Source organism: Barbus barbus (assembly GCF_936440315.1).
Source record: "Barbus barbus genome assembly, chromosome: 34".
Taxonomy (NCBI): domain Eukaryota; kingdom Metazoa; phylum Chordata; class Actinopteri; order Cypriniformes; family Cyprinidae; genus Barbus; species Barbus barbus.
This window is the reverse complement of record NC_136762.1, coordinates 10,921,888-10,938,327: the sequence shown is the minus strand read 5'-3', so window position 1 is coordinate 10,938,327 and position 16,440 is coordinate 10,921,888. Positions and strand designations below refer to the sequence as shown.

At 36.9% G+C, this 16,440-nt stretch overlaps 2 protein-coding genes across 2 annotated transcripts; one reads left to right on the top strand and one right to left on the bottom strand.

The window, feature by feature from the left end:
• The first annotated feature begins 2,690 nt into the window (after positions 1-2,690).
• On the top strand, positions 2,691-7,935 carry LOC306854297 (proton-coupled folate transporter). Its single transcript, XM_079392192.1, has 6 exons — positions 2,691-3,125; positions 4,236-4,627; positions 4,720-5,180; positions 6,423-6,506; positions 6,598-6,754; positions 6,959-7,935. The coding sequence occupies exons 1-6, from the start codon at positions 2,838-2,840 to the stop codon at positions 7,026-7,028; spliced, it is 1,452 nt and encodes a 483-aa protein (XP_079248318.1). The 5' UTR covers positions 2,691-2,837; the 3' UTR covers positions 7,029-7,935.
• Positions 7,936-9,368: 1,433 nt separating this feature from the next.
• LOC306854294 (NAD(+) hydrolase SARM1-like) lies at positions 9,369-16,201 on the bottom strand. The gene is made up of 8 exons (XM_079392188.1): positions 15,569-16,201; positions 14,131-14,749; positions 12,545-12,757; positions 12,333-12,424; positions 11,687-12,013; positions 10,239-10,428; positions 9,718-9,839; positions 9,369-9,507 (listed from the first exon to the last, which is right to left on the bottom strand). Exons 1-8 carry the CDS (start codon positions 16,024-16,026, stop codon positions 9,387-9,389), a joined length of 2,142 nt encoding a protein of 713 aa, XP_079248314.1. The 5' UTR covers positions 16,027-16,201; the 3' UTR covers positions 9,369-9,386.
• Positions 16,202-16,440: the final 239 nt, after the last annotated feature.

The following is a 16,440-nucleotide window of genomic DNA, read 5'->3' as shown; positions in this document are numbered from 1 at the left end:
CCTGTAGGCCATTCAGAAGATCTGCACCATTCTGAGTCAGGTAATCCTGGACAGGAGCTTGGAGCGGACGGCCATTACAACAAAACGTCTGTATGACATCAAACTGAGCTCCATCATATTAGACATAATATCCAATTTAATAAACTCTGTTAAAATGACAGCCTGTCACAGTGCCATATACCATATATATATCTTTATGAACAGAGATGTGAAGACACGTTTGATTCCTAATTCCTTGTTCTCATTCATCAATCAGGCCCTCAGGGTGTGTGTGATGGTGAGGGCAGTAGTGCCGTCAGTGCTGGCAGCATATCACACGTTCAGGCTCATCCCTATAGAAAGCCGCAGGTACCGCAGGTATATATTTTTTTTTTTATACTTTTCTCATATCAAGTATATATAGTATGTTCCACAATGAAGTCACCAAAGTGAGGTGAGAAACAGTGCGAGAAGGTGTTCAACAGGAATGACCACAGTCACCTAGAATGCCTTTAGGGGAACAATTCAATGATGTTTCCTGTCAATGGGTGCAAAGATGAGTGATATTCACACAAACAAACACTATACCATAACAGTAAGAGTTTTACAGTACATTGTTACTAAAACACAGCGCTTCAAATTTAAAATTTCAAACTTACTTCAAGCTCTGTATTAAAATTGTATACTTCATGCACATGAAGAGTCTTGCACATGAGGAGGAATTCACACAAAAAATCTCAAGTGAAACACCCATCTTTGGCTAAAACAATGCTTATATTTATAAAGGTAAAAGGATGAAAGACAGCAGCTAAAATGAGAATGCCTCTGGCAAACTTGCAGTGCTCTTTTCCCACTGTGTGACAAACTGACAGCATGGGTGGAGCAAATGAGCAAACGAGGGAGAGACACACTATTATTACACAATTTGATAGAAGACCGAAGTAATGTGAAATAAAGATTGAGCTATTAAAAATGGTTTATTTTATTATTAGATCAAAAGTTTTTTGATTCAATCTAAGGTACATTCCCAAAAGAATATCTTCATTTTACAGTAATGGTGGATTAGGGATGTGATTATCACATTTTCAAAGATTTGTTTAATTTACCCAAATGTTGAAAGATGAACCTGGTACAGAATGTAAGGCAGTCAAAAAAATTTAATTGAGATAAATTCTACACCAATTTTGTTTGTGTGTGTGTGTGTACCTGCTATTCCCTATACATTACTAAAAAGAAAAGAAAAGTAGTACATGTAGACCTTGTGGGGACATTTTTTTGATCTCCATGACACAAAAGTTTTGGAAAATCTAAAAATGCAGAAAGTTTTGTGTGAGGGGTAGGGTTAAGTTAGGGGGATAGAAAATACAGTTTATACAGTATAAAAACAATCACACCAATGGATGTCCATATAAAACATAGAAACTGGTGTGTCTCTGTGTGTCAGTGTATATTACTGGATTGTTATATAACAATAAAAGTAAATATCTTGTCTGAAAATATTCAAGGCAACACAGAATCTACTGTGATGTTATATTCCTTGAGAACATGAAGAAAATTATGTTATTGAAAAACCATTCGGTCAAGTGTTTGTGTCTGTTACTGCAATCTGTCTTTAAAGAGGAGCTGAGGTGAATAGCTGTCATTACCTTGGTTTCATCAAATGACAAAGTGCACTTAAAAGAGGAACAGTCATCTTTCTCTCTCTGTCACTGCAACATGATCTCATAGATATTATCAGAGGAACTAGAGAGCTGAAGGAAAAATAAATCAATTCTCATGGCACTCCCATGTAAGGACAATGTGACATAAATTATACTGCAAACATTTTAATGACTCGACACCGCAGACAATTTTGAAAGCACTTTCTAAGTGCAATGTCCTTGAGGCACACTAGAGATATGTTCAATTAACTAGATTTCACCTGTTTTATCTCTTATAATTATTCACAGAAAAATCCTCAACATACATTTAAACTCGCACAAAATTGTTGAAAATAAATATTTTTTTTTTACTTTTAGTATAAAGTAAAATTTTACCAGAAATTGGTAAAATTTCTGATCATGCTTTTAATAAAGCCACTACCATTCCATAAAACATTTTAGAGAACCAAAAACAAATTTTTTATTCTATACAGTTAAATACACAGGTGAATAAATATATAAGTTATCGTAATCATTATAGTACAAAGTAAATGACTTATTCACATCAAGTAGTGGATTTGTTTGAAATTGGATTTTACAAAGAGTAATTTATCTTTTTTAATTCCTGTGAGCAAGTGAAATCGATATATCATACCAGCCTGCAGAGAAAACAAAATCCTATTTGAGAGGTCAAGCAGGTGCATTCCTCTTCAAAATGATGTCATGCTCAAAAGCTTTGTCAATCCTATTATTACTTGAATCATGAGCTGGCATGAGTGTAAATACATAAATAAATTATATTTCTACTATTTGCTGCTTCCCAATGATTACAGAATTGGTTCACTAATACATCCCAATAGGTTTGTACTTTACCTAGAAAAAAATTAGGTAGCCTATGTAATTAATATAATATAATATAATATAATATAATAAATACGTTTGTTATGCACCAAATACTATAAAAATGATTTACAAAATAAATGGCGTTTTTGTTTAGTCTCAGGATATATTATTGGTCTGTTGTACTTATCTCAGTTTCCTACGAGTAGCAAAAGGGGGCGACAGTAGCACAGCAAACTGCATGAAAACACAGCGGCTTCCGCTCCGTAAATCACTGTCAGCAGTTTGAAGTTTCTGTTTGTTCAGATTAGTTAAGTTATCATTGTTTTGTCGTCGTCAGTGTGTTTTGTACGTTTGGGACTCTAAACGCTTTAAATCATGGATGATTCAGACACCAGCGCTATTTTAGCGGAGGACCTGGAGTCGAGTGACTCCAGTAAAGTCTGTTGTTGTTTTAAGGTGCCACAAAACAAACGACCACCGCCGTGTGCATGTCTGTTTTCCGTGACCGTGGAGCCCGTTATGTTCCTGTCCATGTTCTCCATAGCTCTCCAGATGCCTCTGTGCACGCAGTACCTGTGGGATCGTATCAGTGAAGATGTGGGTTATAATGGGACAAAGGGAGGAGGATGTAATGCATCTACAGTCCATGATCCTCTGCAGAAGGTAATAGATATTTGACACTTTATTTGGGTTCGAAACCCAGGTCCGTTTTTTTGTTCAGAATGCAGCTGGTTCAGCACGATTCTTAAATGTTTTTTTTTCCAGTGAATCAATCAAAACGGTTCCTGAACGAATTACACTTCTGAGCAGATTCTTTTTAGTGAATCGAAAATATACAGCGCTACAAGTGTAGTTCGATTCCCGAACGAATGACTCTTGCGAGCCGGTTCTTTTTGGTGAATCAAAATATACAGCGCTACAAGTGTAGTTCGATTCCCGAACGAATGACTCTTGTGAGCCGGTTCTTTTTGGTGAATCAAAATATAATAAAATAAAAGCATAAAGCACAGTACATTTGTGTGGTCCGATTCCAAAAATATTTTTTTTAAATAAAAAAAATTGACTATTATATACCATATCAAATTCATACTGCGTGACCAATGTAGTTTGATTCCACTTATTTAGTTATTTTTAGTAAATAAAAAAAACATAGTATAACGCTACCAGTGAAGTCCGATTCACAAAGGAATTAAGTTTGTGAGACGTTTTTAATTAAGGAAATCAGTGCAACCTGTCTAGTACATTCTTGAACAAATGGCACTATAGTTTGTCCTTTTTTAGTGAATCACAAAAATGGACCAGTTTACCCCAAATCAAAAACATATTGCACCACCAGTGAAGTCTGATTCTTAAACAAATGATACATGAACCAGTTCATTTTCCTGGTGAATTAAAAAAATAAAAATATGACTAATTTTACCTAAATATTCAGCTGTTGTATCTCAAGTAGCCAACTAAAGAAACCTACAATAAATGTTTCCGAGAAGTGAATGTGTTAATGTCGATGTATTTTGGGCTGTCACAACTTGGGGCAGTATATGCACTTCGGGAAGCTAATGTGTCAACCATTCATCATTGCAAGTATGTATTTATATTATGTTCAATAAAGTAATCTTAGACTGAAATCTACATGAAGACTGGACATTGGATGTGTGCGTAAAGCGTGCGTTGCTATATTCCAAGCCTTCGGCAGTTAGCTGCTGTTACAGTGAACTCTAACCACTAAAGTGACATAAAACATGATTTTATACGTGATTTGTCTCCTTCATCTAGGAAGTGGAGACTCTGACTGCACACTGGAACCTGTACATCAATCTGGGTGGATTTGTAGTTGGGCTGATCATGGTGACCCTGCTTGGCTCGTGGAGCGACCGTGCGGGTCGGCGTCTTGTTCTGATTATCCCTTCCCTTGGCCTGGCTGTTCAGGCGACCGTGTATTTGATTGTAATGTACCTGAAGCTGCCTGTGTTCTGGTTCCTCATTGGGAGAATCTGCAGCGGCCTGTCTGGGGACTTCAACGCCATTTTGGCCGGTTGCTTTGCATATGTGGCTGACACGAGTGCTAGGGGTTCTCGCACCTTTCGTGTGGCGATACTAGAGGCTTGTCTGGGATTGGCTGGCATGTTTGCGAGCATCATCGGAGGACAGTGGCGAAGGGCACAAGGGTAATTGTCACCTTTTCATACATAAAATGTAATATTTCTTGGATTATAAATAAAAAAAAAAAGGAAAAACTATGTTGTTTGTTTCCTTCCAGGTATATCAATCCATTCTGGCTGGTATTGGCCACAAATCTTGCAGCAGCCTTTTACGCATACCTTTTTGTGCCTGAAACGGTCACCCCTGACCCAGAGGCAAAGTTCCTCTCCACCAGGCACCACCGGGCCATCTACCGCCTTTATGCATCTGATGAACCGCAGGGGCGCAGAACTAAACTCTGGTTGTACACTCTCTGCTTCTTTTTGGTGGTGTCTGTACATTTCGGCTGCAGTGACCTCTATGTGCTGTATGAGTTGAGCGCACCGCTCTGCTGGGGTCCAGAGCTGATCGGTTATGGCTCTGCGGCCAAGCATCTGGCCTACCTCACTAGCCTGACGGGGCTGAGGTTCATGCAGTGCTTTCTGGAGGACTCCTGGGTGGCTTTGGTGGGCCTTACCTCTAACATAGTTGGCTTGATTGTGTTTTCCGTCGCTAACACTACAGCTCTGATGTTTACAGGTAAAATCTCCTATTCTTAAATATATATTTAAGATTTAGATGTAAAAGCCTCTAAGTGCCATTAGAAATGTTCTTCTAAAATGAGCATTGTTATCAGGCTCCTATGTATAGGTTCAGTAATTTCACTTTAATGGCAATGAATAGGCTCTTTTCATTGCCATTAAAGTGAAATAACTGAACATAAACATAGGAGCCTGAGAAAAATGTAAATTTTAGAAGTAAATTTCAGACAGCACTTTATATATAGTTTTATATATGTTTTTGAAAGAAGTCTCTTATGCTCACCAAAGTTTAATTTATTTAATCAAAAATACAGTAAAAACAGTAATATTGTAAAATATAATTGCAAATTTAAATAGCTATTTGGCATTTTAAATGTTAATTTATTCCTGTGATGACTGAATTTGACACTGAAGAGTCCAGTCATCAGAAATCACTTTAAAATGCTGACTTCCTGCTTAAGAAACATGAAACATTTCATGTTATCGTTGTTGAAAACACTTGTGCTGCTGAATAATTTTGTAGAAACCGTGATCCATTTTGTCAGGATTTATGTTAAATATAGAGTTCAAAAGAACAATGTTTATTTGAAATAGATTATTTTTGCAACAGTATAAAAGTCTTTTATTGTTGCTTTTGATCAACTTCATGGGTCTTTGCTGAGTTAAAGTATTTAATTAAAAAACATACTGACCTAAAACCTTTGAATAAACCTATACGATATTTATGTTTGGGGTTGTATATAAGTATATTTTAATAATACATTTTATGTTAAATATCTGTATACGATTTTATCTTATATTATAAATGTAAAAAATTATTTTATAAATATTTATTAACTGATTGTGCTAGTATATACTGATGGTACTAGTTTTCAAATTATTTACTGGTTAACACAATCTTAAATAATTAATTACACATTTTATTAAGTTTTTTACCAAAAAAAAAAGTACAGCCAGCAGTCTGAAAAACGTGAAAAGTAGCACTATTCAATTTAATGCATTTATCTCACACTTTTCCAGAGTATGCATTTAAGATATTAGGTTAATGTTCTACTATTTAGAGACTGTTTAGGCCTACATTACAGGATAAAGGTCAAGATGCTGTTTCAAGACATTTCGAAATACAAGCAGTGCTGATGCTACCTAACACTGTCCTCCAGTGGCTGCAGGAGGTAAATTTGCATAAAGGAAATGAACGTGCAGAAATGACAGAAACTGCTTGTCTATCTTTCTTTGTCAGGATATGGGCTGTGCTTCCTTTTTATGGCTTCTACCCCAGTCCTCAGATCTAAACTGTCCAAGCTGGTGGACCCTTCAGAACAAGGTTAACAAGAACAGCCTTACATCACAAAGAGCAATGTTGAATGACATGGAACGTTTTATTTATTTATTTGTTTTCTTTTACTTCATCCTAGGTGCTCTGTTTGCTTCGGTGGCGTGTGTGGAAGGTCTGTGCTCACTAGTATCTAGTGGGGTCTTTAACTCTCTGTACCCTGCCACCCTACACTTCATGAAAGGATTCCCGTTTATCTTTGGGGCTGTCATCCTTTTTATACCAGCTGGCATTATCGGGTAAACCCTCATTGGTCATTATTTATGCTGTTAGTTTGTAAAGTTAGTTCAGGATAATTGAGCCATTTTTTTGCCCCAATTTATCCAGACTCACCCTAAATTAACCATATCAAAATAATTTCAAAGTTTATGTCCGATTTAGATTTAAACAGAATTTCAGGGCTGTATATTAATCTAAAAAAAAAAATTCTTTGATGTGTTCAGGGGCTTGGGTTGCCAGGAGAAGAATGGGATCAACAGAGAAGAAAACAGAGAAGGCTCTGGAATATCCTGATATTGACTCTGTGAGAGTTATGCTAAAACAGCAAAAGACAGAATAAGGGATGATTTTCTGCGCAACTGGGATCCTACAGCTGACTGCTAATAGAGCACACAAAAGGGACTCGTGTGCAATACGAATATTAGTATTTTTATTTTTTTGAAAGAAATGATTTTGGGTAAGGGGAGCTTTGTCATCACATAATTTTTTATTTTTTTTTAAATGTTAAAATCGAAAACACATTTTATTTTATAATTAGTATATTTTAATACATATTAATGTTTTACTGTATTTTTGATCAAATCAATGCAGTCTTGGTCTTCATAAGAACCTCATCCGATTCCAGCATCAGCAGTATTGTACTTAAGCCACTTACAGTGAAAATAAGCCACTTGTAGATCGATTTCCCCAAAAAGTGTTAACACTGTGATTCTGTGGTGCTATCGAAACATTGTTTCAGCATCCTGACCGGCCAGACACAGCAACATTAGCTCAAGCAATGGTGTGAGTTTGAGATTAGGAACCTGTTTTTGTAATTCTGTTTTATGAAAATTAAACATTTAAAACAACTGTGTATTAATCTTTGAATAACAGCCATACTACAAATTCAGGACCCACGATCACAGCTTTAACGCACACAGGTACAATCACAGTAATGTTCCTCCTTTTGTTAACAAGCTTGCCAGTTGTGTTCTAGATATGTCAAATCTGTGAAGCAGGTGATAATTATGTGGATGTGAGACTGTTAAATTACGGCTATGTGGTTTGGCAATATGCTAACAGAAAGTGAAAATGACATCTTTGTGATTTGTGTATGTCTAAATTTGTCAAAGCCAGTTATCTCAGCAGTTTCATACAAGAAAATGTGCATACACTGCAGCAAAAACAAAATGTGGACTAGCAGAATAAAGGAATGTTTTCCAAAACAAGCTTTATTGCTGTTTATTTTCGGGAAAAAAAGATTTTATTTATTTGTACAGATTTTACACGCTGCATTACACCTGAAAGACACTCGGATAAATATCATAAGGCAACAACAGGGAGCTCATTCGCAGCATCGAGCTTGAGGTGTTAAGAGGTGTTAGTAAGTTCATCCACATTTTCCTTGACCGAATGCATTTTCACAGTGACTGAAAATGTATCATTGCTGCATAATATTCTCGCAAATCCTAAGAAAGCCTCTTCACCAGTCTTTTGAGTCCCGAAACTGTTGTATCAGGGTTTGTTTCTAATACTGCAAGAAGTAATTAATAACCGTAATGATTAATCTTGAGCTTTATGAACTGTTGTGAAATATTCTTAGAGGTGAAACGTTTGTTATTTGCCTTTTGAATGATGCACTGTACATAATAGCAGAACTTACTTAACGTAACAACACTGTAAAAAAAATTTAAGGCAACCAGCTTCAGCAGATTTTTGAGTTCTCTCAACTTATTTTTGTAGGAGACTCTCAACTATTTGTTGTATAAACTTAAAACAAGTTGAGAAAACTCAAAAATCTGCTGAAGCTGGTTGCCTTAAAATTCTAAGTTGGCTCAACTTTTATTTTTTTATTTATTTTTTTTACAGTGAACCTGCACAAACCTGTAGTTAGAAACAAAGAATTTACTATTTTTGGATTAAATAACTGAACTAGAATAAAGGAAATATAAAAACTGATGTTTAACATTTCATAAGGCTCTCTTTCAAAGTCTTAACCGACAATGCTATAATGCAAGATTATCTAATATCTGACTATGGATTGGCTATGCTTAAATTTATGCTGATGTCATAAATATGACTAGTAATGCAGAAATCGTTTCAGCTTCCTGAGTTACAGAAATGTACCACACAATTCTGGTAGCACAGTCAGTACAGTTTGATTACTAATGCACAATTTAAGGAGTATTCAATGTTATTTAGAGCCACAAATGCTGTCGACAGACATAAAGCTGTAAATAACGCTAAGAATAATCTTTAAGGTGCGATCACATTTACTTTTGTTACCTGTATAGGAATCATCATGTGATGGCAAAATTCATGAGGGAGAAAAATTTCCCCATGCAGATTCCACAACGGGTTCAGGTTAGTCACACAAACTCACCACACTGACCAACAGACAGCTACTTGGTTTGAAAGTGACTTTTATGTTAGTGATGCTTCATATATTGCTACACAATTGACAAGATGGACCGTTATTCCTGTAAAATATTACCACAACTTTGCTAATGTGACCGCACCTTGTAAGTTCCGTTGCATCTTTGGGTACGTTACACTTATGTATCTATCTAGACCAGCTACATGCATACAACCAAAGGAAACACTGGCCTCTGAGGGGTAAGCAGGTGCTCATTATTGGAAACACCTACTTATGATCATAATCAAATGTATGTTTTATTTCTTTTGTTGCTCATTTTTATCTGTTTTTGCTCCATCTGGTTGCTCTTGGCTTGGGCATCCATTGAGGAAGCGCAGAATCTTTTCGATAGTGGCTTCTTGATACTCATGGGACCACCTGTGACATTGAGAGAAGAGCTTTACGTTAATTCTTTTTACAATTAGATTATATTAGATTCGTGCCTACATTAAAAGCTTTTATTGATTATGGATCTGGTGTACAATTTTAACAACTACAAGTTACTGAGCAGGCATAAACTAGAGGAAAGCATATTGTATATCAGAATGATTGCACCAACATGTTTAGTCAGGCAGAGTGTTGACTCACTTAATGCCATTAAATTTGAGAATGCTGCTCATGTCTTCTGGCAGAGAGGCCGGATCAGGCCACACAAAGTTATCAGTGACAGGAACAATGTTCTTCTTCCCGTGCAGGGCGGTGATAATCTCCTGTGGATAACATAAATCAAAATGTTTAACCTCACACGGTGCTGGCAGAAGGACGTCTTGGCATCTTCTAAGAACAGATTTAAGGATTCTCAAATAAAGATTCTAATTGGGATAGTGACTGAAGCTTTCAGGAGTGTATTTACATGTATATATTTATATTCATATAATTTATATTATATATAAATATATTTAATATATAAACATAACATATTTTTCTTAAATATATACATGTATGTGTGTATTTATATACCTAATAAATATACACAGTACACACAAATATATTATGTACACAAAAAACTTTGTTTTGGATGCGATTAATCGCGATTAATCGTTGCCCAGCACTACTTGAGTTATAGAAGTACTGTACAGTTTGATCAAGGAAGTATTTCTGCATCTAACCTTATGAACCCAGTCTTTCATAGCCACGTCACCCATGCATTTGTCCAGCGCGTTGGCTGACAGCACCAGGATGAAGTTGCGTGCTCGCTGCACACTCGTGATCAGTTTCTCCTCGAACCTTCCAGCTTCCAGTTTCTCCACGTCGATGAAGACACTGAAACCACGCAACTGTAGATGCACCTTCAGTAGGCTGCAGAGAAAGAGAAGAACAGGAGACGTTGGGCTTATTTCAACCAATAACTGGGCAATATTAAAATTCTATACTACTTTGTGTAAATAAATGAAAAACAAAACACCGAAAACAATGATTTCAAATAATTTAACAAGAGAATTTAGAAATCACTACATCATAATAAAAATAGTACAACCATTTTTCACACAACAGTACTAAACAAGTATATTCCATTTAAGATCCGCAAGAAAACATCAAAGATAACTGAACAGTGTTATTAAAATTATTGAGCAATTTTAAATATTAAGTTATATGAAGGCAGATGTCATCTATATGTAAAAACTAGTGCTGTCTAACGATTAATCGCGATTAATCGCATCCAAAATAAAAGTTTTATTTACATAATATATGTGTGTGTGTGTCGTGTATATTTAGTATATATAAGTACAAACGCATGTATATATTTAAGAAAATTGTTATGTTTATATATTTAATATATTTTTATATAATATAAAATATATGTATATAAATGCATGTAAATATTTCCAAAATGTGACCCTGGACCACAAAACCAGTCTTAAGTCGCTGGGATTTACTTGTAGCAATAGCCAAAAATACATTGCATGGGTCAAAATTATCGATTTTTCTTTTATGCCAAAAATCATTAGGATATTAAGTAAAGATCATGTTCCATGAAGATATTTATTACATTTCTTACCATAAATATATCAAAACCTCATTTTTGATAAGTAATATGCATTGCTAAGAACTTCATTTGGACAACTTTAAAGGTGATTTTCTCAGTATTTTGATTTTTTTGCACCCTCAGATTAGAGATTTTCAAATAGTTGTATCTCGGCCAAATATTGTCCTATCCTAACACACAATATATCAATGGAAAGCTTATTTATTCAGCTTTCGGATGATATATATAAATCTCAATTTCAAAAAATTTACACTTAAGATTGGTTTTGTGGTCCAGGGTCACAAATATATGCAGTATGTGAGTGTATGTATATATACATAATAAATATACACAGTACACACACATATATTATGCAAACAAAAACTTTTATTTTGGATGCAATTAAACGCAATTAATTGTTTGACAGCACTAGTAAAAACTAAAATAGGATAAATGTGCACAAATAAATATCTAATCAATATGTACAGATATATTTTGCATCCATTAACTGTCATTCAAATAGAACCTGTGTAACTAAATAGGTGCCATTGCTGTCAAGACACTTAAGAGCCATTTCATTTGTGGTCTGACCTGGCAAGCTGTGAACCCGTAGTGCGACGGTAGCTGATGAACACGTCAGGGCCCGCGGGTTGGGAATCGGTTAAGCAGGGTTTAGCAGGGCGGCGGGCAGAAGAAAGAATCTTGGCACGATGGATTCCATTCTCTACATGGCAGTCAGACAGCAACTGTTGGTCTGTAATGTGCTTGATATGGTTCCGATCAACTCCTGACTGAACCAAGCCGTAGGTGTACTGACGGAATCGTGGGTCTATATCAGCTAGCCAGTCTGCCAGGTTATTGGGGTCACATGTGGAGTAGTTGGCATAGGTTTTCAGTACACGCAGATCTCGAAGAAACCTGTACAGAAGTTATCAGAAAACTGCTATAGGTTATGATAATACAGTAAAACTGCTTCAATTTTGCTTATTTTAAATTTACATGATAACATTTATTTAAATTTCTTGACATTTTTCTTTATTTATTTAAATTTCTAAAACTCTAAAAACATGACAGGCTTTCCAGACTTAAATTAGGTTTTTAATCTCAGTTTTAATCTCAGTTTTCCAATGTGATCTCCATTTGGACCCCACTTTAGAGCTGAAAATAAGATTGAATACATACATTTCTGTAAGAAGAATTCTATAATATTTAGCTTGAATAATAAAATAGCACTAGCCTCTTGCGAGTGAGCCCAGAAGTCATGCCCAGATCCTGGATCAGATCCTGTCCTGTGATATTGAGCAGTAGATCTCCATCCACCTGCAGGTCCTGAAAGATATGGTACAGAAAACTCTGATCAAAACCGCAAGAAAACATCTTCAAGATATCATCATATCCTCCACCTTTATCTAAGGTCAGCTAAACAGGAAATGGGAGCTGTGTACAAACCTGAAACCGTTCACTGAATGCACTGAAGCCAATCTGCTGCAGCCAGGTCTGTACCTCTCCACTCTTCCAGTTGGGTACAGATGAAAGGATACGCCTCGGGACATCCTCGCTCATCATTGTTAAGGCCCGCTTAGCCAGAGAGCAGACGGTGGCGTTACTGGAGTACATGACGATCCTCTTTAGACTCTGAACAGCTCCAATCTCCTGAAATATCTGAGTAAAAAAATTTACAATTTAATATAGAATAATTAATACATTACAGTGCCCTGCATCACACTGACTGAATGAAATACTTGTTTGTTTGTTTTTTTACTAATTTTGGAGTGCTGATTTGAAAATTAGTACCTGTTTTGCTCCAGCACACTTTCTCACAATATATGATGTGCATTTTGTACTATTTTTGCTTTCGATAACCATTTGTGAGGTGAAGACATCTATATTATTCCATAATCACAAAATAGAATAGAAAAAAACATCACAAAGACATGATTCCTATCTTCATCTGAGCCAGGATACAACTACAGTACCCTCCAAAAGTAAACAGAAAACAACAGTAGTTGATGACAGACAAATCATAAAAGCTGTGAAAATTAACCCTAAAAGACCTGTCTGTAAAATCACTAACAAATTCCAGAAAGCTGGGGTGATGCTCTGACAATCTACTACTGTCAGGAGACTTTGACACAGAATTACAGATGCTACACAGCAAGATACAAACCTCTGACCAGCACCAAAAATAGAAAGACAAGATTAGAGTTTGCAAAAAAGCACAAAGGTGAGCCAGAAGAGTTTTGGAACTGTGTTTATGGACCGATGAGACAAAGAGGAACCTTTATCTAAGTGATGGGAAAGCAAAAATGTAGAGAAAAAAAAAGGGAACTGCAATGATCCCAAGCATACAGCCTCATCTGTAAAGCATGGTGGAGGTGGTGTCATGGCATGGGCATGCATGGCTGCCTCTGGAACAGGTCCTCTCAACTTTACCGATGACTTTATTTTATACATAATCCTGATTTCCACTCCTTTGCAGATTGCAAGCTAAATGATGCATTTTAAATACTTATTTCTTCTGATGATATTTGCCTGTTCTTATTATAAGTACAGTAAATATATATATATATTTTTTTTATATATTTTTATTGATATTTTTTGGTAACTTGGCCTGATCGAATACAAATCAGCATAATTTTTTTAAGATGCAGTGCTGTTATTTATGCTTCTGTCTTTGAATAAAATAATTAAAATTACGTATAATAACAAAAAAAAGCTGAAAATAAAAAATATAATACTATTATTATTGTATAAATATTATACTATTATATCACGTGCTGATGATACATGGGGCAACTTTTTTAGCAATGTTGCCGTCAACAGGCAACCAGGTGAGACACAGGGCCCACAACTTATCTAAAGTATCCAGAATTTATTACCCATTCTCAGTGGAAAAGTGCCCAAGCAACAATGTTCAAAAAAGTTGCCCGGCAAAATGGCTCAAAAAGTTGCCCTGTGTATCATCAGCCTAAGACACTCTCACTCGTCAGTAACAAAGTGAAAGCTGAGAAAACTGATTAAAGTGTCTGCCTGACCTTGGTATTACGTTGACGGGACTTGATACTAGTCTCCACGCACAGATAGAACGCAGCGATGCATTTCCCCTCCAGACATGTGCCGTCCAGCAGGGGCAGTAAGTGCTGCAGGTCTGCAGCTGTACGGCCCTGCATGCTGTCTGCGCTGTCCAACAAGTTGCGTGCAAACTCTTCAGGGTCCAACGAGGCGATGAAGGGCTCTACCAGCTCAAGAGTACCAGACTTCACCACTTCTTTCTCTATCTCCCTATTAGCCGCCAGCACAGCCACAGCCAAACAGGCATGGAATCGGATCAGCTCGTCCTCTTTGGAGAACGCCAGGGGGAACAGCCATTCGGCCGCCTGTTTTTCAATCATCAGCCGCTGGCAGCGGTGCCCACCGTACATGGCGCAGTTTGCCAAGGCCACGGCGCAGTGCCGCAGTACAGTTGGGTCTGTTCCACGGCACCAGTACAGGAGGGTGTCTAAGGCTCCGTTAGTGATGAGCTGTGCAGATGTCTCCTCTGTGTGTTTAAACATGTGCTCCAGGATGCCCGACACGCTCCGTGCCAACTGGGCATCCTCCTGCTCACGGGTCAGGTTCAGGATCACCCCAAGCCCCATACGTGCCACATAGTCCCTGCAGAGAAAAACAAAAACAAGCATTTAAAAGAATTCGGATTCATTTACGCCTTTTATCCAACAAATATGCTATATACTAAAATTAGATTAATTATTATATAATATCAAATCAAATGGCCCCCGCAAATAAATCACACAAGACACTTAGTCCCAATATGATTTTTAGTGGATCTATAACAATATTAATATTGCACATAAAAGTGCACAATTTACAGTTAAGCATTGATTTTGAGTTATGATGCGAAGAAGTAAATTTACTGCTATAAGAAACAATAAAATATGTAAAAATTTAACATTGAATTGCAGAGCTGTGTTTAATTCAGATTTTCATAAATTAATTCAGACTTTTCCTAAAATTAAAGTTTATTAGAACTGAACATATTTACAGAGAAGAAAAAGTCTTAGCTTCCTTAATTCGTCCTTAACACTGTGAATGCGCAAATGATTGACATGCAGCAGAAAGGGCTTCAAAGGCCTTCTGATTATTTAAAAAGAATATGATATCTCAGGATAGTTATTTTAAGTATATCTTTCAGGGAGTATGATTATTTTCTGCATACCATTCCATGCTTAAATTGATTATAGCACCTTTTCTATTCTTATACAACATATATATATATAGAAAAATAAAAAAACTTATTTTTGAACAGTATATCTAATTTATTATAATTTTAAACCAAATAAACTGTATGTAAAATGCTTGTGCCACTTATTATGACTTATGTATACAATGACATCCCTTCCTATTTAACTGTAACTTGCTTGTCCAAATACTTTTAGGGCCTACGAACAACAGTTTATCAAGAACGTTACTTACCTGTTTTCTGAGACCAGTATCTGCTCAAGGAGCTTGGCAGACTCGTATGTGATTCCTACAGCCGGTGTCTGCAGCAGCAGCAAGAGTAGCTCCAGACCCCCATCCAGCCGGATCCTGTTGCAGATCTCCTCCGCTACCTGTCGGCCCACTGTGGGCAGGACCCAGGCCTCCTCGACGAGCTGGAAAGTCTCAGCAATGGCCCGGCGGGTCTCCTCCACATCTCCAGTGTCTTTTGAAGACTTCAGTGTTTTGATGGCGGAGCGCAGCGCGGGGAGAGAGCCGTCCAACACGGCCTGGACGTCGGTGCTGATCCCCGGAGACACAGCCCTGGGGTGAGAGCTCGTCCTCCGGTTGTGTAGCCGGTTACTGACATATTCAGGGACCGTGAGTCTGTCGATGGTAAACATGGAGAAATAACGGCAAAACTCGCTGAGACAGACGACAAGAGACAAAAACATCTACCAGCTGTTTCTCTGTTATAACAACAGTTCTGATATTGCGTGACAAAGAAATTATCGCGTCGCCGTCATTACCAAGCAAATCATTAATGTCTAATGCTTGGGAAACAGTTTAATTCATTAACAGCGACGGTTTACTCCAAACCACAAATGACGTCAGAGCACTGGCAAAGCCTTTAAGATACGCTTTAAGAATCCAAAGGGCCCTAGCTTGTTTAAAAACCATCAAATAAAAAGATAACGCTGTCAGAATGACCTGATGTTTTAAGAAAATTAAGCAGTAGCTGGTTGGTATCGCTGTATATTGGCAATCGATTGCGTTTTTTTAGACAAAGAGGACTATTTCCACTGTCCTTTTGCCACCCTCGGAAAGATTCCTGTGAAAGCCAACTGGAGCGATGCTTATTCATTCAA

Coding starts and splice junctions, on each gene's coding strand:
- LOC306854294 (XM_079392188.1), bottom strand. CDS start 16,026: ATGTTTTTGTCTCTTGTCGTCTGTCTCAGCGAGTTTTGCCGTTATTTC. Junction 14,750..15,568: donor ATACTGGTCTCAGAAAACAG/GTAAGTAACGTT, acceptor TTTTCTCTGCAG/GGACTATGTGGCACGTATGG. Junction 12,425..12,544: donor CATTCAGTGAACGGTTTCAG/GTTTGTACACAG, acceptor CATATCTTTCAG/GACCTGCAGGTGGATGGAGA.
- LOC306854297 (XM_079392192.1), top strand. CDS start 2,838: ATGGATGATTCAGACACCAGCGCTATTTTAGCGGAGGACCTGGAGTCG. Junction 3,126..4,235: donor TCCATGATCCTCTGCAGAAG/GTAATAGATATT, acceptor TCCTTCATCTAG/GAAGTGGAGACTCTGACTGC. Junction 6,755..6,958: donor ATACCAGCTGGCATTATCGG/GTAAACCCTCAT, acceptor TGATGTGTTCAG/GGGCTTGGGTTGCCAGGAGA.